General features: G+C 52.2%; 1 protein-coding gene and 1 non-coding gene across 4 annotated transcripts; both read right to left on the reverse strand.

Moving 5' to 3' along the window:
* Positions 1-495: 495 nt before the first annotated feature.
* Positions 496-15,292, reverse strand: METTL26 (methyltransferase like 26). Of its 3 annotated transcripts, XM_065411701.1 has the most exons (6): positions 15,096-15,292; positions 5,830-5,992; positions 4,807-4,866; positions 3,985-4,052; positions 2,581-2,659; positions 496-1,726 (listed from the first exon to the last, which is right to left on the reverse strand). In XM_065411701.1, the coding sequence occupies exons 1-6, from the start codon at positions 15,290-15,292 to the stop codon at positions 1,679-1,681; spliced, it is 615 nt and encodes a 204-aa protein (XP_065267773.1). In that variant the 3' UTR covers positions 496-1,678. The 3 variants fall into 3 exon arrangements, with proteins under 3 accessions (XP_065267773.1, XP_065267774.1, XP_065267775.1); XM_065411702.1 differs by lacking the exon at positions 2,581-2,659; XM_065411703.1 differs by lacking the exons at positions 3,985-4,052; positions 4,807-4,866; positions 5,830-5,992.
* Positions 15,293-15,938: 646 nt separating this feature from the next.
* Positions 15,939-16,009, reverse strand: TRNAG-CCC (transfer RNA glycine (anticodon CCC)). The gene has a single exon. It is a non-coding gene; the product is annotated as a tRNA-Gly (tRNA).
* Between the last annotated feature and the right edge of the window lie 8,843 nt (positions 16,010-24,852).

The following is a 24,852-nucleotide window of genomic DNA, read 5'->3' on the forward strand; positions in this document are numbered from 1 at the left end:
GTCCCCTGGAGACAGCACCTCTGAGCAGCTGCTCATGGCCTCCCCCAGGAGGGTGGCTGGAACTCCCCTCAGTGCTCACAGCCCAGCTGCTAATAATCTGCCTGCTGCACAGAAGAGCAGGAAACCTACCCTAGGGGGCAAGGGGTGATGCCAGGAGCTAGGGTGAAGCCCTGCCTGCAGCCATCTCCCTCTACTCCCCAAGATCTCTCCCCCAACATCACTGCATGCCCAGAAAATCCACATCCCCCTCTTGCCTCCTGGCAGCACCAGCCAATGGTGAAGACTCCCTGCATGACCTCTGAGCAGCCACAGTGCCCCCTCTCTCCCACCCCAGGGACCTTGAGTAAGCCTCGGGTTGGCTGGGGGTCAGGCTGATTGAGTGAAATGCTTTGCCAGCCCTGGGGGGTGGCTGCAGCTAACCCCCTCCTTGGAAAACAAAGCCCCGTGTTAGACCTGGGCTGCAGAAACACACACTCTAGCCAACCTCACGCAGACACCAGCAAAAGCAACTTCTTTATTGTGCCAAAGGCCACATGATCCAGTGCAGCAGCCTCCTTGGAGGAACTGGTCTTCCCCCCTGCCCCGCCTGAAACCCAAATCAATGCAGTGCCACACTCAAACGCTAGAGGGAGCCCCTGCCCCACACAACCTATAGCAACCATGCAGGACTTTAAAAAAAAAAAAAAAAAAGTACAGTAGCTAGGGTGAGATTCTCCACAGTGCCCATGTGATTTAGGAGCCAAATTCCCTTCAAACAGTGATGGGACCTATACCCCTAAATCACATAGGCACTTTGGAAAAATCCCACCCCTATATTTTAGTCTCCGTTCACATTACATCCTTGGCAGCCTAGCCTGGGATTGCTCACAAAGAGGGGGCTCGTGGGGGGGGAGGGTGAAAGGCATTCACACTGGCCAACGAGCCGGCCTGCGGGTTGTTTCATACTCCCCTTCCACACATAACTAGGCACGACAGCTCCTAGGGCCAGTCTATCAGGACCGGCGTACCTGAGGTGAGGCCCCTAAATAAGCTGGTGTGGGGTCAGAGGCTCTTGCACCTGCTCAAGTCAATAGGAGCCGTGGGTGCTCAGCTCCTGAAACCAAGTCACTTAGTAGGTAGCCAAACGGCACCGCCGGTTTTCGAGCTCAGGGAACATACGGCTTGAGCAAAGAAAAATAAAGAGCTGCAGTGTAACTAAAACGAGGCCGAGGCCCATGGGGGCTGTGGAACAGTCACCAAGAGAGACGGTTAGAACGGATCGACTGCAGAGGCTACATCCCAGTGGGAGAGGTGACCCAAGCTGTGTATCCACTTAGGTGGCTTATTCCTCATCCGGTCCCCTCACCCCTTGGGGCATGACAATAGGCTGCTGTAGGCTGTCAAGACCTGATCAGCTCAGGTAGGTAGAAGCAAGCAGCGCAGATGAGCTTGCGATAGAGACCCTGGTTTTGTGGCCTCATCCCTGGAGGCTTTGGGGGGAGGGAACATGAGCTACATACAATACAGCCCCTCCACCACACATTAGCAGCAGCATCCACATAAAGTCAGTCAGTATCAATCCCAGCGGTGTGTCTCCGGCAGGGCGTCTCCACAAAAAGACCCACAGAGCGCTATGGACACTGAAAAGCCGCGGGGTGCAGTTCAGCAGGCAGCTGGCCCCTGGGGTGGGCTCTGCAGGTCACTGCTTGCGGAAAATGAGACACTTGTTGTTCGCGGGCATGTCCACCTAGAGGCACAAAGCCAGAGTTAGAGCTCTGTGGTGGCACCAAGAGGCCTGTTTGCCAGGCAGCCTGGCTCCAGCTCGCTGTGTACAAGCGCTAGAGCGCCAAAGGCCATCAGTGCTTGGGAGGAGGAAATGGGAAGACTCCAGCCCCAGCCTCTCCAGCAGGAGGCACTGGAGGGAACGCAGAGGGAGCTCCCAGCTACGCCAGCCTCAGCCTCTCCAGCAGGAAGCACTGCAGGGAATGATGTGGGCACATTGGATGCAGGGGGAGCTCACAGTTGCTCTGGCCCTAGCCCTCCTATGATCAAATCACACCAGACCTCTGCTACACCCACAAAAGCACTGGAGAGAGGCCAGCCCCCCATCCACCATCACCAACCAGATTCTGCTAGCGGGAGGGGGAGCACTGCGGGTGGACCTGGTTCATATCATTCCCTTGCTCCCCAGGGCCCAAAAGGGAATGGACTCAGACTTCTGCTGCAGAGAAGGAATGGTGCTTCCCCCACACAGCTATGAAGTGAGGGGCCAGAGAACACAGCTGGCCGTGGGAGGGAACTATCTGCAGACACCAGTGCCAGTGGCGCTCCTACTGCGGTGCTGCCTGGTCCTGGGTTCTAATCCTGTCCCAGGAGCCGGGCCTGTTCCCAGTGTTAGAAGTGCCACCTTAGGCCAAGCCGTAAAGCAGGGCCCGGTCTGCCCAGCTCTGGCAGGGGAACCCCAAGGCGTGCTTTGAAGGGTGGACAATCCCACATTCCTAGCAATATCCCCCTGTATGTGGGATCCCAGGCCCCTGTTGGGCTCTCACTCAGGCCAGTTGGTATATGGGAAGACAGTGCAGTGCAGCTCTGGGCACCCACCATCCTCTCCAGACACAGCCCGTTGGCCTCGGCCAGCTGCTGCAGCAGAGCCGTGTCCCGAAGGCCCCAGGCCGGGTTTCTGCCAAGGAGAGAGACCAAACATTTGGCAAACGTGTCATTCCCACCACATGGCCACTGGCCCCCACGGTGCTGAGGGATCTCGGACTCTGGGGTTCAGAGGCAGCCCCTCCCCCACAAAGGGGGCTAGGACAGCGGCAGCCCCGGGGATCCAGACGCCCTCAGGAGATCCTGTCTGGGGTTCTTGCCCAGGACTGGGGTCGCCCCCCAGAATGCACCAGCCATGGTGTGGCGGCTGGATGAGCACTGGGAGAGGAGTATTGTGGGTAATGTTTTCAGCCCCTCGGTCAATGAGTGGCTGGAGCAGACTCAAAGGCATGAGGACAAAACCAGCCAAGGTGCCTGTGATGGGGCAAGGCTGTGCCCTGTGAAATATGGGGGTGCAGTGGGCCCACCCAAGGAAGCAGCCTTCCCTTTGGGGGTGAAGCCCCAGCTGCATAACAGACTGTGGGTGGGGCAGGGGAACGGCTGGGTCTAAGCTGGTGGAAGGCCAGTCCCCAAGACTGAGCATCGGGTCCAGCATGGGCAGACGCAGGGCAAGCCATCCCCAGCAAACCCCAACCCTGCCTGGGTGCTCTACCCTCTATGGGAGTTCGGTTTGCATGGCCCATCTTGCCGTGGCCTCTCTGCTGAGCAATACTACCCACCATGGAGGTGAGACGCAGCCACGGCCCTAGGGGGAGATCCACTGCACCATCCTCCGGCAGAAGCTGCACCTGCTAGTGCCAGTGACTGCATGTTCCGAGCTTGGGCGGGATTCAAACTGCCGACCAGAGGGTAAACAGCCACGGAGCCCGTTACCGGTCCCCATAACTCCTCAGCCCCCACGGACCCCGCCTCTACCAATGCCCTGGGGCCTGAGTCGGCCTGTGGGAATCTGCATGTGCCTGGCCGGGTGCACCGTGGGGTCTCCTGCCTGTCCCTCCCTCAGCTCCCCCCACCCTGGCCAGGGGCTGCACCCTGCGGAGTGGGGCTGGGCCGCACGCAGAGCCAAAGAGCAGTGGTAACTGCTTCAGGCCACAAGAGAGGGCATGTTGCCTAGCTCCTCCCACCCACCCCCTTTTCCATGCAGAGGGAAGCTGTGGCCCCACAGACTGGGGGGTGCAGGGGAGAGGGGAGGAAACGTACACTCTGCTGATTTGCACCCTCCTCCAACCCTGCCCCACTTCCCAGGCAACTGGGACCTAGATCTTTGCAGATGCCTGCTGGGTCTGGGTCCCCATCGGTGTCAAAGAGCGCCTGCCCTGTGGCTACAGGGCATCTGGGCCGTTAGATCCCCTTGGCCCAGCCCCTCTCCTTCCCAACACCCGAGCCAGGCTCTCCTACCTCTGCCTCAGGCAGCAGTCGAAGTCTACATTGCTCTGCGAGCTGATCTGTCCGTTGATGGCGTAGGGCTGAGGGGACAGGATGTAAAGGGATTCATTACAGAGCCAACTCAAGGCATGCACCAGCGTCCCAGATGCCACAGACTGGGCGCGATTTCCCAATGGGTCAGGCTTGGGCCCAGCCCCCACCCCACCCCATTCCTAAACACCGCGGGGGGAGAAATCAGAGAGCTGAGATGGAAACACACCGAGGTCAGCAGACAGACCTGGACCCATGAACCACCCAGGCCAATATGGTCCGGGTGAAGCACTGCCTGCCAGACCACACCCCAGATGTGTACGTAAGGGGGGAGGATGATGGGGATTGTGCTCACACGAGGGGACAAGCTCCTGAGATGGGGGGATGGAGGCAGAGCATTCATGTCCTAAGCAGGGGGGAATCTTGTGTTCCACCTAGGACGTGTGTGTAAAACCTTGTGGGAGCCATCAAACGTACAAACCAGAAAGCAGAAACTGTGAGCAGGACCACCTATGCTGGAGTACCTGGGCCAGAAAGGGAGGCTGCCCAGGGCTCAGCACACACTCAGGGCCAGATTTTCAGAAGTGCTCAGCACCCAGCGTGCCAATCCAGCCCCCAGTGGCTCTAGCTTAACCCCTCACTGGCTGTGCCCAGCTAACAAACAGACTCGCCCCCTGACCCAGACACACAGCACCCGCTGCGCTCATTCCACCCACCCCTTGGGGCTCTAACACCCGCTGGACTGCAGGCACACAGAGCGTCCAAGCCCAGCTAGGCTGTGCCCACAGAGGGACCATTGCTTACCCCATAGGTGATCAGAATAGCTTTGGGTTTCAGCAGCTTCCCTGCTCCTTTGAACAAACCCTGGGGAAACAGAAACGCAATAAAGGATGGAGCCCCCAGGCGCAAGAAACTGGGTGCATGCCAAGTGTGCAATGGCTGGGCCCCTCCCAGCGCCCACTGGGGGCAGACAGTGACCACCTTTTCCCTCATTTCCATGGCTGATCGTGTTCCTCCCCAACCTGCCCCTCAACGTCCCAGCACGTGACTCTGGGCGTGAGCCAGCTCCAGTATTCCCAATGTGACACAAGGGGCCCTCTCACGCTTACGAAACGGATGCTAAACCAAAAAATAAAAATGGCTCCACCTGTCCCATCTGGTTCAAGCATCTGAGAGAAGGATTCTCAGCTTGTTGCTGGTACATATTGCGTGCCCCATCACAGCCCATTTGTGAGCATACACAGAGGTTTGTAAGTGATCTGAGACCATGGAGCCACAAGGGGGTGGGGGGTGGGCATATCTAGAATCAGTTCAAGCTCATTCGCTCTCATTCTAACATGGGACCCTGCATGCACCCTGGGGATGTTGTGAGCAAACATGAGGATTAACCAATGGGAAAGAGTCTAAGATTTGTCCCCCAAGGATGGGCTTGGAGTTAAACGCACAGGACTGGGAGCGAGGACCATAGGCAGGTTACTTCAGATGCCACATAATTCAGTTTCCCCATCTGTCCAAGGGGATAAAAGCACTGCCCTGCCCCCAGGGTTAGTGAGACTGAGTTCATCAATGTCTGTAAAATGCTCTGGGATCTAGGACGGGAATTAGAAGGGATAATATCAGGGAATAAGCACCTATAATCCACTAGATGGCACCACAGCTCTTCAGAATATTGGTTACCCAAGGCTAAGATTCAGGAAAAGCCAGCTGAGATGCCAGGCAGCTAGAGCATGACTATACTCTGTGGGCAGAGACCGTCTGCCCAGCCCAACGGGGTCCAGGGAATTCCCACAGCCCCAGGCAAAGAGTCAGGGAAGGAAGGGCCCTCACCTCAGTGCACCTCATCTCAGAGATGTGCATCATGTTGATGTTGACGATGAGATCCAGCGTGTTGGGCCTCACGCCACCCCATGTCTCCCAGCTCTGGGATGAGTCCAGGAAAATCGGCGGCCTCACGTTCCTGACTCTCAGCGCCGCAATGAACGCAGAGATGCTGCGGGGGGGAAAAGGAGAGCGCCTGCTTGATAGGCACGCCAGACCCAAGCACTGCAAAAGTACCGGTTCCCAGCCACAGAACCAGCACACGCCACTCCCACTCCAGGGGAGCACCTGCCTTCTCTCATCCAGCAGGGGGCACTCTAACCCAGGACTGCCATCAGCACTATTATAGCAGTGACTGAGCTCCCAGGGCCCCATGGTGCTAATGCTGTACAGACACACTGTAAGAGACAGCCCCATGGAGCTCACCATCTACATCACTGACTGAGAAGAGAGTCAGCTAGCCCCAGCTGGGATGGTGGGGGTTGGGCCAGGGCCAGCACTGGAGTCAGGGGAACAAAGTTGGGCCAACCCCGAGTGCTTCTGCAAATGCAAATCCCACCCCTAACCTCTGTATCACTGGGGAAGCAACCCTGCAGCTCAGCAAGGAGTTCTCGGGCAGGGGCTGGAGCTGGTTGGATAACTAGAGACCTTTGCACTCCAGGACTCCTTTCCCCAGCATAGAGTTCCCTTCCTGCTGTTGATTAGGAAAACAGGCCCCACTTCCCCAGCTGTCCCCTCTCATAGGCGTTGTTATTATGAAGACCAGCCACTCTCTCTCCCTTCGCCATAGTCAGAGCCTCCTCCAGGCCCCCAGGTTAAAGCGGAGATCTCTCCTTCCAGACTCCCATTCAGGTCACTCTCTTTCATAATCCTGCTCAGAAAGTTTAACCTATTGTTAAATCCAGGGCGGACTGCTGTGGAAATTGCACCCCAGCCCCCTCTCTCCAGCAGCTGCGGGCGGATCACTTCCTCTGTTCTAAAAAGGGGCCTCTGTCAGAGTGCCTCACGTTTTGGGTTTCCAATTTGGAATAAACGAAGGGGCAGATTTCCAGAGACTCTGGGCACCCCAATCTCCTGCTGAAGTTAATGATGAAACTGCAGCAGCTCAGCACTTCTGAAAATCACCACCAGACACCCCACAACCAAGGCACTCTAAAGGTGGGGTTGAACTCCTTGGTCTCGTTTTGGAGCAGGGACTCTCTCTTACTGTGCAAATGTCCTGCGCCTAGCACAACAGAGTCCTGAGCTTGGTTGGGGCCCCTTCAGTCACTACAGTAACAGAAAACCTGTTTGTATGTAGAAGGGGGCATTAGACGATGTAGTTAGCAACCTCTCCGGGGTGTTGTGAGGAATACTTAATTTTGCAAAGCAATTTCAAAATGCAAGATGTGCTATAAGTGCTGAAATGCGTCTCTAAAAAGAGCACCCGGGGTCCCTGCATTTGTGGCTCAATGGCCCACACAGCCCATGTCTTCAGCCTATGAGTGAAATAATGGTTTTTCTACCTGTCAGCCCTGCACTCTCAGCCTGGGCTCTGAGAGTCAAGCTGAGTTCTTGCTGGTGTGTGGCAGGGCTAGCAGGAGCAGGTTGCTGATTTATAGCAGATGCATCTGATAACAAACAACATATAACAAAAGGTCTCGCCACTGATAAGATGTGAATACAGCTTAAGGGGAGAACCAGGGTAGATAAAAATCAATTATTTAAAAAAAAAAAAAAAAAAACGGATTTTTTTGATAAAATGCTTTTTGAGGAAAAAACCTATCTAAAGATAGTTTTAATTAAGATACATTATAGCTCAAAGATATCTCATCACGGAATAGGGATTATAAATTCTAATTCTATAGTATGAGACAATATATTCATGTAATGTTTAAGAAAAGTTTTGTAAATGAGTTCCAATAGTTCATGGATTAGGGACCCAATTTTATGGGGTTCCAGGGGCTTCTGTATAGATTATTTAGGTTAATCTTTCTATCCACCCAATGGGACTCAGTGCTCAGTCTAGAAGATACCATCAGAGATGCTTAGTTTTGCAGTTCTCAAACTGTGGATTTGTGTCTCCAGAGATAACATGCTTGTTAACAGCAAAAATGCTTTTAAATACATAATATATAGAGGTGAGAAATAACAGACCTCAACCCTATTGTCCCTCTGCACATTTGAGTACACAGAGTCAATCCCTTACCTCTCTCTAAAAGTGCAAAGTTTCAAAAAGTTCAATGAACAGAAGATTGTTGGGGGCGGAATAGATCTAGACAAGGAGAAGAAGTCTGGAGATAAATGTCAGAAGGGAGGGACAGGCAGTAGAAACAAAAGTGAAACTGTTTGAGCAGCATATTCCAGAAGTCTTGAGGTCTTTCTGAGTGTAGCCTTCATTGATTTGAGATCTACCATATCATTCTCTCACTAGAAGGGAAAACCAATAATGGCAGCAAGCCGTAAAAGAGACCCAGTTTGGGAATATTTTAATGAAGTTCCTCTACAGGTAAGACAGGTATGCGTGCAAAATGCAAACAGTGCAACAAACAAATGCAAGGCCTGGTTGCCCGTATGAAACAACATCATGAGAACCGTTCCTTCTCAGGAGGAAGCTGTGTTGAAGATGATGAAAGGAACATGTCTGAACATGCAGGATCTTCAGGTTGGTAAACTTTTTTATTTCATACATCTCTCTTAAGGACTGCAGTGCTCATTTGATGCACCCCCTAGCAAAAGACTTCAGTGTTCCAGAAATAAAGGCGAATGTTGTTGAAATTGCAAAATACTTCCGTAACAACCACTTTGCCGCAGCTGCTCTGAAAAAAGTGTGAGGAACCAAGCTAACTCTCCCACAAGACGTGCGATGGAACTCAGTAGTGGACTGTTTTGAGCACTATATCAAGAACTGGCCCAATCTGATGACAGTTTGTGAACAAAATCATGAAAAAATAAATGGCACCGTCACAGCCAAAGTTCTCAACATTGGGCTTAAGAGAAATGTTGAACACATGCTGAGTACCCTGAAGCCTGTTTCTGTAGCCTTGAACAAAATGCAGGGAAATAGCTGTTTTATTGCTGACGCTGTTGAAATTTGGAAGGAACTAAGTGAGATCTTAAAAAGAGAAATATGCAATGACAGGGTTAAATTACAAGCATTAAAAAAACGAATGGGACAAGCACTATCTCCAGCTCATTTTCTTGCAAATATTCTCAATACTTGGTACCAGGATCAAACCTTAACTGCTGAAGAAGAGGAGTTGGCTGTGACATGGACAACCAGCAATCATCCCTCCATAATGCCAACTATAATAAACTTCAGAGCTAAGGGTGAACCATTCAAGAAATATATGTTTGCTGATGATGTTTTAAAGAAAGTCACACAAGTGAACTGGTGGAAGTCACTTAAGCACTTGGATTCAGAGACCGTTGAAGTGATAATCTCACTTTTAAAAGCAGTAGATTCTTCTGCCGGTGTAGAAAGAATATTTTCTTCCCTTGGACTAATTCATTCCAAACTGAGAAATCGTTTGGGACCTGAAAAGCAGGAAAGCCTGTTTTTCTTTTCCAGATTATGAACAATCAGGAAAATGAAGGTGAAGCCGACTGAGTTAGCTGCAGAAGCCAATATTTGAAGTTTCTCATGTTGACCTGGCTGACAGTCGATTTAATTTTGTGGTTTTTTTTAAATATTTCATTTAACTATTTTAGTTAAAAACAATTTTAACAAAAACAATCCTGATTTTAAAAAACTTGAATATTTAACTAAATTCAAAAATTCATATGCTTGTTTTATTAAAATATTATATGTTTGCTGTTGAAGAAAAAAAATCCAGAATATATATCGTTGTTGTTTTAGTTAAATAAAACAATTTAACTGTCTGTCTGGTGATGTTCTCCTCCTAATACAGCATGGCAAGAAAATCCTCCAAATATTAATGATTAACCTGTTGAATTGGAGATAGTTCATCTCCCAATGACTTCATAAATATCTGCTTCAATTACCTTTGGTAAATGAAATAACCAAACAATCATTCATTTTCTGATACAGCTGTAAAACTAATCTGAAAAGTTTTCAAAATAAATCACTTTAAAAATGTATAGTGTGTACCATCTAAAAATGAAACCTACATCTATCTCTGAGTTGTGAAGAATATGTATTAAGGTTATAACAACCAACAAGAATGCACTTTTATGTAGAAATCCATGATTAAATTGAGTCTTCCTGACTAGTGATTTAAATAATGATTTAAATCAAATCCACCCTGGGGAGAACCTTTAAAAAGAAAAGGGAAATAACCCAGTCATCAGAAGTCTGAACGAATACAACAGCCTTGCAGCACCATGCTTGGAAAGTTAAGAGTCAGGCCAGCCAGAACAAGGGGGAGAGGCAAATTCCAGAATCAAGAGGCTACTGCTGAAGACACTCCGATCTCAGCTTTTTATGGGGCAAACCTAGAGGCTCTCAAGATGAGTACATCAGTTGTCCTCTGACAGCAGGAGAGGGGTCCTCTTTAGAGAAGACATGTACCAAACCGTGAAGAAATGCATAGCCATAGCCGGCGATTTAGCTCATGGAATAGACACTAGGAGCAGGTCAATTTTAGACCATTGCTTGCTAGATCACCTTTTAAATGGGAACACATCCCAGCTCTCTGCATCAGGGGAGACAGAACAGCCACACAAGGGGCTCGAGTGTCGCAGTCAATCTTATTTGTAGTATGACAGCACCTTGAGGCCCTGATCAAGGTTGAGGGCCCATTGTGCCAGGTGGTGTACACACACCATAGCACCAAAGAGTTTACAGTCTAAATAGAGACGACTGATGGAAGAATGATTCTTGTCCTTATCTTATAGAAGGGGCACAGAGAGATTAAGGGACACCCGCCAGGGCCCACATGGAGCTTGTGGCAAAGCCCGTCTTCCCAAGCCAGTCCTTTAACCCCAAGAGCATCTTTGTTATAGACCATTCTGGGAGGGTACAGGAAAGCCCAGTGCTTTGTGCCGACAGACAGGAACACATCGGAGCAAGGAGGGGGATTTAAAACAGAAAAGCCAAGGAGCCTGCTGGGCTGGCCATGCCAGTGGGTGGCCACGGGGATGACCTACCTGCCCATCGACATAATGCCCATTTTCCACTCTATATGCATCCGAAGAAGTGGGTTGTAGCCCACGAAAGCTTATGCTCTAATAAATTTGTTAGTCTCTAAGGTGCCACAAGTACTCCTGTTATTTTCCACTCTGTCCCTCCCAACCTCCCTGCTAAGCCAATGAGGTCTGGAGGACTTTGCCTGTTTTACACCCTAAGGTACTGATTGGCCACCGCCCTGCCCCATCCCCAGTGTCCTCATTTACACCAGATAATTTACACTCACTTTGCATTAATGCAAATGGTGATTTGAGGCCAGGGACAGCACTTCAGAAAAACTAGAGGTGGGGTGGGGTTGGGCAGGCATACAGAGCATTCAATGTGATTCTGCGATATCCTGCAAAGCTGGGCCCGGGGGTGGAAAGCAGAAGACATAGAGATCTGTGAAAATTGGAGGGGGCAATCCAAGGTCTTGGGGGGAAAGCGGAGGTATCTTCCCTTTGAACATAACAACCCTGCAACAGGTGCAAGGTGATGGTGAATCCGGTCTTCTGTGTCTCTGCCTCTTACTGCCAGGCCCGGGAAGGTATGACACAGACCCCCCGCACTGCAGGTTACAAATACGCAGGAGACCCGAGCCCCGCACTCTCTGACAGCCCAGACACGGGCCTTCCAGCCACTGATTCACAGCAACGAGGCCCTGCGTCACAAAAGCAGCGGGGAAGCCAGTCCTGAACGGACTCAGCTCTGTGCTTGGTCTGATGCCAGTAGCAGGGAGACACAGCAGTGTCCCTCTGTTCCCCAAGTGGCAGTTCCGGCACAGGCACTACAACTGCCAAAACCAGTCACCAGGCTGAGACTGTCTAGACAAGAGGGCACAGACCGAAGAGGAGCATGCAAATCTCCCATCGCAACCATGGCAACGGGGAGACTTTGAAGCCTGGTAACTCCAATTCTGACAGACTCGGAATTTCAATCAAGAGCAGGCTGGCTGGAAGCGAGGGGAGAGTTTAAACCAGTAACAAGACATTTAAAATGGCCAAATTCCATGCATAGGCTTCAAGATGTGCACTTTTAAACTGACACCCAGCGCTGCTGAGAGGGAAGGTGAACCAGGCCGGTGTGTTAAGGGTTTCAGAGGAGGTTTGGCAAAAGGGTGAAGAGAAATAATTTCCTAAAGTGCATTTTCAAACATAGATTCTTTTCCCTGGATGTAAATAGGAAAGGGATCTGGGGGTCATAGTGGATCACAAGCTAAATATGACTCAACAGTGTAACACTGTTGCACAAAAAGCAAACATCATTCTGGGATGTATTAGCAGGACTGTTGTAAGCACGATACAAGAAGTAACTCTTACGCTCTAATTAGACCTTAATTCATTATTCCCATTTTACAGATGGGGAAACTAAGCCATAGGTCAGTGAAGTGATTTGCCCAAGGTCACCCATGGGACCAGGGGCAGAGTCAGGAACAGAACCCAGATCTCCTAAATCCCAGTCCAGTGCTCTACCTATTAGACCACACTCCTCAAACTATGCAGTGGTACTAGGTGGTTTCCAACCAGATCTTCATGCAGCCTGGCAGCACATTTTCATCAGACTCCCCACTCCACTGAGCAAGGAGAGCACTCATTAAAAAGTGGAGGGTGCAATGCTCAGGGTAACAAGGTCAAAGCCACCCTAGTGGAGCCTGCTGTTCACCCTAGCCATAGTTGCAATGCAGTGACCCTAGGGGTGGGGGGAATGATGCAATTCTCTGCTTAATACAGTGTAACAAGTTATTGTTTGCAAGTGCACTTTATTACTCTAGTATTGTTATGAAGGTAACAATCAGGGGAAATCAGGGTCCATCTCCCACTAATATGAGAACATTTGGCTTTTTTCATATCCGGTGCACTTTGCATGCTTCATCTCATGACACTTCAGAACACCCGTGGGACATCAGTAAATAGACCCCCATTTTACAGATGGGAAAACGGGGAAAACAAGATTGATATCAACTTTTTTTGGTTAAGTGGCCACAGGTTTTGCGTGCTCCATGTGAGACACCTGAAAAAACAGGCTGAGGGTTTCTCAGTCCAGGCAGGCAAAAATCAGTGGCAGCTTTTGAAAATCTTAACCCAAGGGACTTGCCTGTCAATGCAGACCTAGGAGCTCCTGGCTCCCAGATCTGTGTTCTGACCACTAGGCTAAACCTAGTTAGTTACATCAGGGGTCAGCAACCTATGGCACGCGTGCCAAACACGGCACGCGAGTCGATTTTGAGTGGCACGCTGCCTGCCCGGTGAGAGGAGGAGGAGGAGGGGCGGAGGGGCCGGAAAGCGCCACGCTGGGGGAAGAAGTGGGGGAGGGGGGAAGCTGCCGCAGGACCAAGCTTCTGCCTTCGCCTCCGCAGGGGAGAGCGGGGGTGGGGGGGGTGTCCCGGCCCACCGCCCCACTCAGCCTCCCCGCCCACCGCTCTCCCCTGCAGGGGCAGGAGGCAGAAGCTTGGTCCTGCGGCAGCCAAGCTTCCCCCCCTCCCGCTTTTTCCCCCAGCGTGGTGCATTCCGGCCCCTCCTCCTCCCCCTCCCTCTCCCTGCTGGCGATGGCCCTTGCAACGGGGAGGGGGAGCGGAGCAGAGCCGAGCGCAGCGTGCTCGCTGCTCCGTAGAGCAGGCAGAGAGGGGTAGGGACGGGCCTTGGGGAAGGGGGTGGAACAGGGCATATCCCTTCCAGCCCCCTGCCATGAGCTGCTCATGGCAGGGGGCTGGGAGCACCCCCACGAGCCGAGCACCCCAGCCCTCTGCCCTGCACCCCCCACACCCAGCCTTCTGCCCTGCACCCCCCACACTCCTCCCAGCCCTCTGCCCTGACCTCGAGTCATCCCCAACACCCAGCCTTCTGCCCTGCACCTCCACACACCCCCAGCCCTCTGCCCTGACCTCCCCCCAACACCCAGCCTTCTGCCCTGCACCTCCACACCCCCCAGCCCTCTGCCCTGACCTTGAGTCCCCCCAACACCCAGCCTTCTGCCCTGCACCTCCACACACCCCCAGCCCTCTGCCCTGACCTTGAGTCCCCCCCACACCCAGCCTTCTGCCCTGCACCTCCACACACCCCCAAGCCCTCTGCCCTGACCTCAAGTCCCCCTAACACCCAGCCTTCTGTCCTGCACCTCCACACCCCCCCCCAGCCCTCTACCCTGACCTCGAGTCCCCTCAACACCCAGCCTTCTGCCCTGCCCCCCCCAGCCCTCTGCCCTGAACCCCCCCACACACCCAGTCCTCTGCCCTGACCTCGAGTCCCCCCAACACCCAGCCTTCTGCCCTGCACCTCCACACACCCCCAGCCCTCTGCCCTGAACCCCCCACACCCCCAGCCTTCTGCCCTGCACCCCCACACACCCCCAGCCCTCTGCCCTGACCTCGAGTCCCCCCAACACCCAGCCTTCTGCCCTGCACCCCCCCACGCCCCCAGCCCTCTGTCCTGACCTCGAGTCCCCCCAACACCCAGCCTTCTGCCCTGCACCTCCACACACACCCCAGACTTATAGAGAGAGACCCTTCTAAAAAATGTTAACATGTATTACCAGCACGCGAAACCTTAAATTAAAGTGAATAAATGAAGACTCAGCACACCACTTCTGAAAGATTGCCTACCCCTGAGTTACATTATTGGGATTGATCTGTGAAGATTGTGAATGGGATGGGGATTTTGACTGCAAGCAGCTTGAAATATATTCTATTGTTTGGATTTGGAACTGAAGTCTGAACAACGCCCAGAAATCTTCCTGACTGGTTTCTGGGGTTGGTGTAGATTCGTTTCCTTATTAAGCACATCTTCGTGAAGGGGATAAGTTAGTCAAAAATGCAAACGGTAAAATGACAATAAAAAACTTTAAATCAGACAAGAAGCCCAGCTCCAATAACCACCTCTACTGCCAAGCAAAGGGACACCCGGAGCAGGAATCTTTATGGATCTGGTTTCTGGATGCAATTCAGCCTGAATCAGACCAGAAATCCACAGGAGTGGAGTCACAAAGTTGTCACATGAGCAACCCCGCCACCAACTCCACAGACCCGCACTGGATGTGTGACACCCACAACCGGGGCAGGCCCCGTGACACCCACACCTGGCCACGCACACCTGGGGGTGCCCCTTTAACACGCCCCCCCCCCCGATCTCCCCGGGCTCGGAGGCGGCGGGTCCCGCCGGCAGCTCGCCCCCACCTCTCGAGGCACTTGGGGTCCACGTCGGAGGGCTGCCAGAGCAGGTTGGGCAGCGCCCGGGCGCAATGCACCGCGTGCTGCCCCGAGCCCGACGCCACCTCCAGCAGCCGCACCTCGGCCGCGCCGGGGCTCACGTAGTCCCGCAGCACCCGCAGGATGGGCTCCTTGTTCCGCTCCGCCGCCGCTGCCACGATCATGCTGCGGAGGGCGAACCCTGGAAGCCGGCACCGCCGCAGCCCCAGCGCCGGGAAAGCTCGTCTGCTCCACACCGCGGCGGCGGAGCCCAGAACCGGAGCCGGCCAGGGCGCGCAGGGCATGCTGGGAGTTGTAGTCCCGACGAGTGCGGCAGCCCAGGGAAGGTAGCGGCAAGATCAGAGCAAGACTACAAATCCCAGAATGCACCAGTCCAGGTTCCCTGTCCCGCCCCCCGCCTTAAAGTGACCGCAGCCAATTTCTCATGAGGAGATGATGGGGGGGGGGGTGTTATAAAATGGTTGGGGGGGGACTTTTAGTGCAAATGCCCTCTAGGGGAGGGGCATAATCCTGCCCCACTCCGGGTCTGCAAGGGGAGCTCCCCAACCCTCCAGCCCTTGCTTGAAAAGACAACCCCACAAAGGAAAAAGGGGATCATGCCCCACAAGGAGCCCCAGGGAGGGGGCAATGTCCCCTGCAGCCTCCCGCACCCCCGTGTTGCTGGGGGCTGGCAACAGGAGTAAAACGGGGGGGCAGCAGGGGGACAGGTTAAAGAGAGGGCCTGAGGGTGCAGCCGATGAGCCGGATTCCAGGCACTCCGGAGACATTGAAAAGGAGCAGGGGGGACTTCCAAGAAAGAAAAAACTTTGCTGCGCCGCCCGGGAATCGAACCCGGGTCGCAAGAATGGGAATCTTGCATGATACCACTACACCAGCGGCGCGACTTGTGGCGCTGCTCTCCGGCAGAGCTCATCATACTGCGCCGTGCAGCGCCGTCTACGGGCTGACCGCAACACTGGCTAGCCGGGCTAGCGAGGATTAGCAGCGGGTGGCCACGGCCCTTGCTGTAGGAGAATACAGACGTGAGAGGGCTCGCTGCCACACCAGAGCGCCGAGGGGCTTGCACAGGTACTTAGCCGCTTTCAACCGCTGCTCCCCTGGCCTTGTGCAGTTCTTCTGCCACTAGCCACATTTTTGCAGCTCTTTGGATTTGAATCTCGAGGCGGTCTTTAAGCCATCACACTAGCTCCCCCCAATTCAAATACCTTGCATAGGAGAAAAGGCCCATTTTAAACAAATATTTCATGTGCTTAATTGCAAATACAACCAGCAGCGACTCTGTGCCTTTTAGTCTTCCTAATGGAGAAATAATGAATAGGGAACAATAATAATTAATGATTAATAGAAGAATAATATGACTGATAATATAATATCCTACATTTCTACAGCACCATTCATCCTGCAGGATCCCAAAGACTATGTTATATAGAAAGCCTGCCCTTAAAATGAAGCCATCTCTGGGGTGGAGGGCAGTACTACCCTGTGCTGAGTATGCAGCTCTCCCCCGTGTGGGGGAGAAGGAATTCTAGATGGCTACAGCAGAGCATTTACCAAAAGTTTCACAGAACTTTTAATGTTCAGGGGGAAAAAATGCAATGTCACTTAGAATGAACAATTTAAGGTGGAACTGTTTGTTGTCTGTAACTGACGGGTTTGATACATTGGGAAATGCACTGTGAGCTAAGTGGCTAAGTATAAACAGCTCACCGCCTCAATATGCAGTATTATTAAATTAATATTTCATTCATATTTCATAGATTCAAAGGCCAGCAGGGACCATTGTGATAATCTAGGCTGACTTCTTGCATAGCACAATCAGCGAATCTTGCCCACTAAGGTAGTTTCTGGCTGAAGACCATAACTGCTGTTTCAGATCGAACATATCTTTTATAAAGCCATCCAGTCTTGATTTAAAGACTGCAAGTGAGATTGATTTAACGACTGAATCCACCACCCCCAGCTAAGTTGTTCCAATGGTTAATTATCCGTACTGTTAACAACCTGCATTACTTCTAGCCTGAATTTGTCCAGCTTCAGGTTCCAACCACTGGGCCTCGTTATGCTTTTTTTCCCTCCACTATGAGAAATCTCTACCTCACATAGGTATTTGTCAGCCATGATCAAGCCACTTCTTAACCATCTCTTCAAGAAACAAAATGGATTTAGTCTTTAGTTGAGGTTTTTCAGACCTTGATTCATTCCAGTAGCTCTTTTCTGAACCCTGAATATTTCTTTCTTTTCTGCATATTTATTACAAATTAATTATATTAAAGTAATCATTTCACAATATTTGCTTCAGCGAGGTGGCTATCTGCACTCAATGCTTACTTTAGATAGTAACACCTGGGCTCAGAAACAAACTATCCTCTTCTCCTTCGTTCTGGTCTAACTGCTATATATGCTGTTCTTTAAATGAGGAACACTGGCATGTTAAGCTAACTGAGTGATGTGATGTGATGGGCCATCTTGAGTACCTCTGTGTGAGTACCTCTGTGTACTTATTTCTTTTTACTGAGAACATTTGACATTGGTGGGTGAGGGACCATCATCCCCTTTTGCTCCTTTCCCATCGACCCTCTTTTTCACATGCCCTGTGCTCGTCAATGGCACCAAGTCCTTCCGTGATCATTTGAAGTTTTAGGCTTTTGAGGCATCTGGCCAGCTCACTTTGATACTGTTATGCCGAAAGGTGCTAATGGCTGCCTGCCAGTGGGTGAGTCTTGGGTCCAGAGACAATCACAGACCCTGTTAAAAGCAGTGGGTGCCACCCCCTCTTTCAAGTTTGGCAGAAGGAACAATCAAGCCCCGTTAGATAGCAAAGATAGCTGCAGACTTTGGTGGCAGCCACCCATGGCACTAAGCTTCATGGCAGGCCAGAGCTAACCCAGGTAGATTAACTGGGGTTGCAGGCTGTGTGCATTGGATGCTGAAAGCCAGGAGAAGCAGTTGTGAGTGTGACCCTGAGAAGAAGCAGAGGGCTTCTTGGGCACAGGGCTCGCTGGAGGGGCAGACCTGGAGATTTCTGGACAAAGAAACTGCCTGCTGGTTTTTGTTTCTACTGTGTTCAGGGAAACAGGATGTTGTGGACATTCTTTGTAAATAAACAAGATTCCATCAAGATTATACCTGCCTTGTGTCATCAATTTCTCACGCTAATTGTAATGGAAACAAGTCTGCAAGGCCCTCAATACGGGCTAACATTGTGGCCTAAAGGAACAACAATACCATGCCATCGATAATGTGCAGACAAATGAGTGGATTAGACAGAGGGGATGAGAGAGGATGCAAACCTTTCCTTAGTTCAGCTTTTCCTTTGCATTTGTAGTGCTGTGGCAGGAACTCGGGCAGAGCAGAGTGCATTCTGGAAGAGGTGTTCTTTTTTACCCAGAATGCTCTCTGCTGGCATGAGTGAGGGGTTGACCCTGCAAGAGTGGCACTGGCAGGGCTATAGCTTTGGGGAGGGTGTAGGGTGACCAGATGAGAATTCTAAAACATCGGGACCGCTGCAGGGGGAGCGCCTTTTCAATTGTTACACTCACCCGTCCGAGTCTTTGGCGGCACTTCGGTGGAGGGTCCTTCAGTCGCTGACGGTCTTCGGTGGCATTTCGGTGGCGGGTAATAAACCTGGCCGCCAAAGAAGGAAGTACCTGCCGCCGAAATGCCGTCGAAAACCGTCGGCGACTGAAGGACCCGCTGCCAAAGTGCCGCCGAGACCCGGAAGTGCCCCTGCCTGTCACTGCCGCCTAAGCAACAAGAAAAAAAAACAACAACAACGCCCGGTCAGGACGCGGGACAAACTGCTTGATATCAGGACAGTCCCGATTTTATCGGGACGTCTGGTCACCCTAGGAGGGTGTCTCTGGATCTACAGAGATGGCTGGAAAACATGACATATGTTTTTTAACAGCCCAGTATAATAAACTGGCATCCGAAGAAGTGGGTATTCACCCACGAAAGCTCATGCTCCTATACGGCTGTTAGTCTATAAGGTGCCACAGGACTCTTTGCTGCTTTTACAGATCCAGACTAACATGGCTACCCCTTTGATACTGGAATAGTAAAGTGATCCCTATAATGGGCAGCTGCTCAGAAGGCATCTGGCATCACTGCAGGACATGTCCTGGGAGCAGTGTGTGAAAGGAGTGCTGGCCGGAGTTTAGCTTGCATGATGGCCCTGCAGTAGGTTCTAGCTCCCTAAGCAAGAAGAGCCCAATGTAAAACCCATTGGAGTCAATGGAAAGGCTGTCAGGGAGCAGACCTCTATAGCAGGGATTCTCAAACTGTGGGTCAGGACCCCTGAGGGGGTCGTGAGGTTATTACATGGGTGGGTCGTGAGCTGTCAGCCTCCACCCCCAAACCCTGCTTTGCCTCCAGCATTTATAATGGTGTTAAATATATAAAAAAAATGTTTTTAATTTATAAGGGGGGGGTTGCATTTAGAGGCTTGCTATGTGAAAGGGGTCACAAGTACAAAAGTTTGAGAACCACTGCTCTATAGCGTCTGACATTCAGTACGGATTCCCCCTTGGAGGGCCTAGGTGTGTGGCCAAGTGGAAAAGGTTCAGGGCTGGCTCTAGCGTCTTTGCCGCCCCAAGCAGGAAAAAAAAAAAAAAAACGCGATCGCAATCGGCAGCAGCTCTACCACCGCCGCTTCATTCTACGGCGGCAATTCGGCGGCAGGTCCTTTGCTCCGAGAGGGGGTGATGGCCCCGCCACCGAATTGCCGCCGAACGGCCGGACGTGCCGCCTCCCTCTTCATTGGCCGCCCCAGGCACCTGCTTGCTACGCTGGTGCCTGGAGCCGGCCCTGGGTTGGATTCTCTCTTCTAACACACCCACTGTGCGGCCACCCTGACCTCTCAAACCTCTGCCTCTGCAGCACGCTTCATGTCTCCCATGTGCGGGATGTTTATCTGTCCTGACCTTGGAGAGAAATATAATGGCTTGCAGGGCCCCTGATCCTGACAACAGCTTTGATGAGAATATTGTTGAACCAGGGTTTGTTGTTCCTAGGGAGAGCTGGGCTGTGGTTTGATTCCTAGCACAAACAGTTGCACTGTTTAAGAATTGTTCCTGCTCTAAAAGCAGCACCAGGTATTTAAAGGTCCAGGCTGCTCCTGAGTGGCAGGGACCGTTCTGCTGAAGCCTCACTCTGAGAAGGTGGCACCTCACATTGCCCCTGCCGACTCACTCTTTCTGGCCAGTTCAAGACACAGCACTGACGGGCTCAGCGGGGAGTCACAGCCTGCTCTCCTTGCCAAGGGGAGGATGTCTGGGCAGGTTGGGAAGAAGGGTAACCCTGACCCTGAGAAGTGCTGTACCCCGATAAGGCCTCAGCATCAGGCCCTGCAAAGAAAACCACCAGATAGGGAATTCCAGAGTATCTTTTAGGTAACTCCAATCCCCAGTGGGGTAGCAGCTCCATGCCAGCAGTCCAGGTTAGGTCAGCGTTTCTCAAACTGGAGTCCCCTGGGGGTTCCCAAAGATACACCAGTGGGTCCAGGGGCCCCACTGATCAACTCTTCCTTTCCTCCCTCCCTCAACTCCTCCCCCTCCCTCCCAGTGCCTCCTTCACGCCGGGGAACAGCTATTCCCTGGCATGAAGGTTCCGTGCCGCTCCTGGAAGTGGCCAGCACATCCCTGCAGCTGGGGGAGCAGGGGGTCTCTGGGAACTGCGGCCAATGCGAGCTGCAGAGGCAGTGCCTGAGGGTAGAGGCAGTGCGCGGAGAGACCTCCTGGCCCTCCGCCTAAGAGCCACTTCCAGAGAGATGGACTGGTTGCTTTCAGGAGCCGCCCGAGGTAAGCACTGTCCCCCTCATCCCCCCCCGCACCTCAATCCCCTGCCCCAGCCCTGAGCCCCTCCAGCACCCAAACTGTCTCCCTCCTAGTGCCCGTACCCCTCACTCCCTCCTGCATCCAAACTCCCAGCCCAGAGCCCACACCCCTCACTCCCTCCCGCACCCAAACTCCCAGCCCAGAGCCCACACCCCGCCACCAAACTCCCTCCCGCACCCCCTCCTGCACCCAAACTCCCAGCCCAGAGCCCGCACCCCGCCACCAACCTTCCTCCCGCACCCCCTCTGCACCCAAACTCCCAGTCCAGAGCCTGCACGCCGCACCCCCTCCCGCAACCAAACTCCCTCCCAGAGCCTGTACCCCGCATGCCCTCCTACACCCCAATCACCTGCCCCAGCCTGGTAAAAGTGAGTGAGGGTGGGGGAGAGCAAGCGATGGAGGTAGCGGGGATGGAGTGAGCCGGGGTGTAGCCTTGGGGAAGGGGTGGGGCAGGGGCAGGGCCTTGGGGAAGGGGGTGGGGAAATGGCTGAGTAGGGAGGCTTGGGGGTCCCCAAAATTTTTTAAATCAAAATGGGGGTCCTTGGGTTGCTAAAGTTCCAGAACTGCTGGGTTAGGTGACAGTTTCCAGTCAAAGCCTGATTTTGAAACCGATGCTCCCATTCTCACTTCCCCCACAATAAAGGAGTCCCCCGGGAGTGGCAACATGGGGGTGAGACTAGAGAAGTAAAATTTCCAGAAATTTTGAAGGCATGGAAAAAACGGTTCCCCACCACCATCACCACCTTTTTTTAGGACAAAACCAGAATTTTTGGGGAAAAACAGAAGTATCTGCAGTAGTTACTTAACAAAACTAAAGTTTATTTATTGCTTTAAGAATGAGAAATGTATTATGTATAATTTAGCATGTAAAAAAGTCCTATTTGGTATATTTATGAAATAAATAAGTATAAATTCTTTCGTTGTGACTGAAGTACTAATGACAAGTACACCTAGTATTGGGGTGGGGCTGTAGCTGCACACTAACGTCCTTAGAGTTTGTTTGTTTTTTTTAACAGTTGGCAAATAGAAAATAAACGTGATCTGACATTATCATGCCAATACAGAAGAAACTCATGTTTCTAAAGAAAAAGTTCAGAAAGTGAACATCACTATAATGTGATTAACAGAGCACAATATTATTGACTAACAGTAATTTTGGCTATACAGCCAAACCTCTCAGTAACAACACCACTAGACTGTTTAACAATGCATTATCATCATATAGACAGTGAGGGTCATAACTGTAGATAAAATCAACCTCCTATGAACGGTATAATATAACTTACACAGTTGCTAATGTATTCTCGGAAATGCTAGCATAGCACAAGTTTTGCCTTCCTCTTTCACTGTTCATTCTAAGAGAAAATATTTCATATAAGAGTTTCTTTTCAATTTCCCCCCAAATTTCCAGTTTTTCCATATATGGCCTCAGTGGGGAAAACATTTTTTCCCCAAAGTTTTTTCTTCCCCCCTCCCCCCGACTCTCACAGCTCTAGATGTGACAGCTGAAATCCTAACTCCACCTACCAAGGAGAAGACTTTGCCCTGGTGTCCATCACAGCACAAGGGGCAGAGGAGCAGCAAATCCGGCCCCTTGAAGCAGGGGAGAGTTTTGCTTCAGGGAGTGGCGGGTCAGCATTTCATGCTTCTTGGGGAGCAGAGAATTTTTTAATGCTGGACAAAATTGTTGGCCCTTCACTGACAACCACTGTCCCACCACTCTTCCAAGTGTATTTTTCAGGTGGCTCCTCCTGTCTAGACCCTCCCCCCTCCATAGAGCTGATGCTCACATTTGGTCTGGCTCCTATGGCTGAATGGCAAGTTTTCTCCCATCTTCCTCCTCCTTTGAGGCAAAGCCTGAGCCCACAAGTGGCTTGGGTGACCATCACTCTCCCTTAGGAGCTGAGGTTGTCACAGCTCCTGAAAGACACAAAGCCAGATTGGTCTTGTTCTCTCATGTCACAGGGTGTTAAGATGCCACCAAGCTAACGGTGCTACTATGCTCCTGTCCGTTGCAAACATCTGCCCCCATTGCCATCTCCTTTCTACGTGCATTTCCTCTGGGGATTGGATTGCCACTTTTGGTTGGACATTCCTAGAGGTTTCATCACATGGCATAACTTTTAATTAAAGATTAATCTTTAATTCCTGGAGACTCCAGGATGATCCTGGAGGATTGGCAACCCTAGCTGGGGAGTTTAGCCCACATGCAGCATGAGATGCCTGGCTTGGCTCAGATACAGCATCTGGTGGTTTGTGCTCAGTGACTTAGGCACAAGTAAATCAAACCAGCCCAAGCTCAGGACCGGTATTAGACTCGCTGGGGCCCAGGGCAGAAAGCCGAAGCCTGAGCCCCACTACCCGGGGCTGAAGCCCAAGCAACTTAACTTTGTGGGGCCCCACTGTGGCATGGGGCCCCGGACAACTGCCCTGCTTGCTATTCCCTAACACTGGCCCTGTCAGGGCCAGGCGAATGGCTCAGCGGAGCTTGGAGCCAAAATGCTGCCTGGTTTCCTGATGCTCCCACCACTACTAGCATAGGCGCTGACTCCATGGATGCTCTGGGGCTGGAGCACCCATGAGGAAAAAATGCCAGCCCCCCATCAGCTGCCTTTCCCTCCCTCCCTGATCAGCTGTTTCATGGAATGCAGGAGGCTGGGGGGGGGGGGGCAGGGGGGAGGAGAGAGGATGCGGCACGCTTGGGGGAGGGGTTGGAACGGAGCAGGGCAGGGTGGGGGCGGGGCAGAGCTAGGGATCGAGCACCATCCCCCCCCCCCCCCCCCCCAGCACATTGGAAACTCGGGCCTGTGATTACTACGCCGCAGCCTGCTGCTCTCTCAGTCCATGATGGGGCGGTTTGGGTAGGGTTATCCTACGTCTGGGTTTTCCCCGACATGACATGTTTTTTGGTCCTCCAATCTCCATCTGAGTGGATTTTTGAAACACAAACAAATGTCCGTGATTTTTCCTTGCTCGTCCTTTTTCTTTGCCTTCAGAGCTGGGTGGCCGGAGAGCGGCGGCTGCTGGCTGGGCGCCCAGCTCTGAAGGCAGGGCCACCACTCTGCAGCAGTGCAGAAGTAAAGGTGGCATGGTATGGTATTGCCATAGAAACTGTACCCCCCCTGCCCTCTTCAGCTCCCCCTCCGCCCGGCAGTGTCCTCTATTTGGGAATTTGAAATTTGGTAACCATAAATTTGGGGGCCACAGTCAGCTTCGCACTGAATCTGCAGAGTCAACATTTCTCTGCTAATGTTTTGCTGATGTTTGCGTCTGGGGTCTCTGGGCAGATGCAGCCTGGAGGAAGGGAGTCATTGAATCAGACCCTCCCCCAGCCACTCTTTCTACCTATGCCATGGCTTCCAAACATGAGGGTTCCCACTAGCTGCACATCAAGCCAGGCAGGAGATGGTGTGACATTGGATGGGTCTGGTTCCAAAGAGGGAGTGTGGATGTGTTACGCAGTTAGGGGGGTTCTGATCCTCTCAGCACCATTACACAGTGGCGGCAGTGTGTAACTCGCCCCATATTAACAGCCGTGGTGCGAGCGCACACATGCGTCCGGCCATGTCATCTCACATGCGGCCAGACCTGTCACTGTGGATCGGACCAGCTACTGTCAATTGTACCCGGAATTTGGAAAAAACACTTGTGCAGTGAGTCCAACCTCCTTCTCTGCTCCTTTCAGGCTCTCTCGCTCCTCCCAGGTCACGCCCTGCTCTGCCAGCATTTCTGCAGCCACCCCAGTCTCTTGGGGAATTGCCCCTGTGCCTTCTTGCTCCCAGCCCATGGGTGTGATCAGGTCACTCCCCTCCCTGAGTGGCTCCACCCGCTGTCCCCTCAAATGTAAACTACTTGTCACCTCCTTCCAAGCTATCCATAGCTCTGCCCCT

The sequence above is a fragment of the Emys orbicularis genome, chromosome 10 (genome assembly GCF_028017835.1).
Source record: "Emys orbicularis isolate rEmyOrb1 chromosome 10, rEmyOrb1.hap1, whole genome shotgun sequence".
NCBI lineage: Eukaryota > Metazoa > Chordata > Testudines > Emydidae > Emys > Emys orbicularis.

Bases quoted from the DNA above. Each gene is read 5' to 3' on its own strand.
- METTL26 (XM_065411701.1), bottom strand. From the start codon at position 15,292: ATGATCGTGGCAGCGGCGGCGGAGCGGAACAAGGAGCCCATCCTGCGG. The intron at 5,993-15,095 runs GTGGGGGCGAGC...TCCCCCCCGCAG, and splicing joins GACCCCAAGTGCCTCGAGAG to CATCTCTGCGTTCATTGCGG. The intron at 2,660-3,984 runs GTAGGAGAGCCT...TCTCCTTGGCAG, and splicing joins GACTGCTGCCTGAGGCAGAG to AAACCCGGCCTGGGGCCTTC.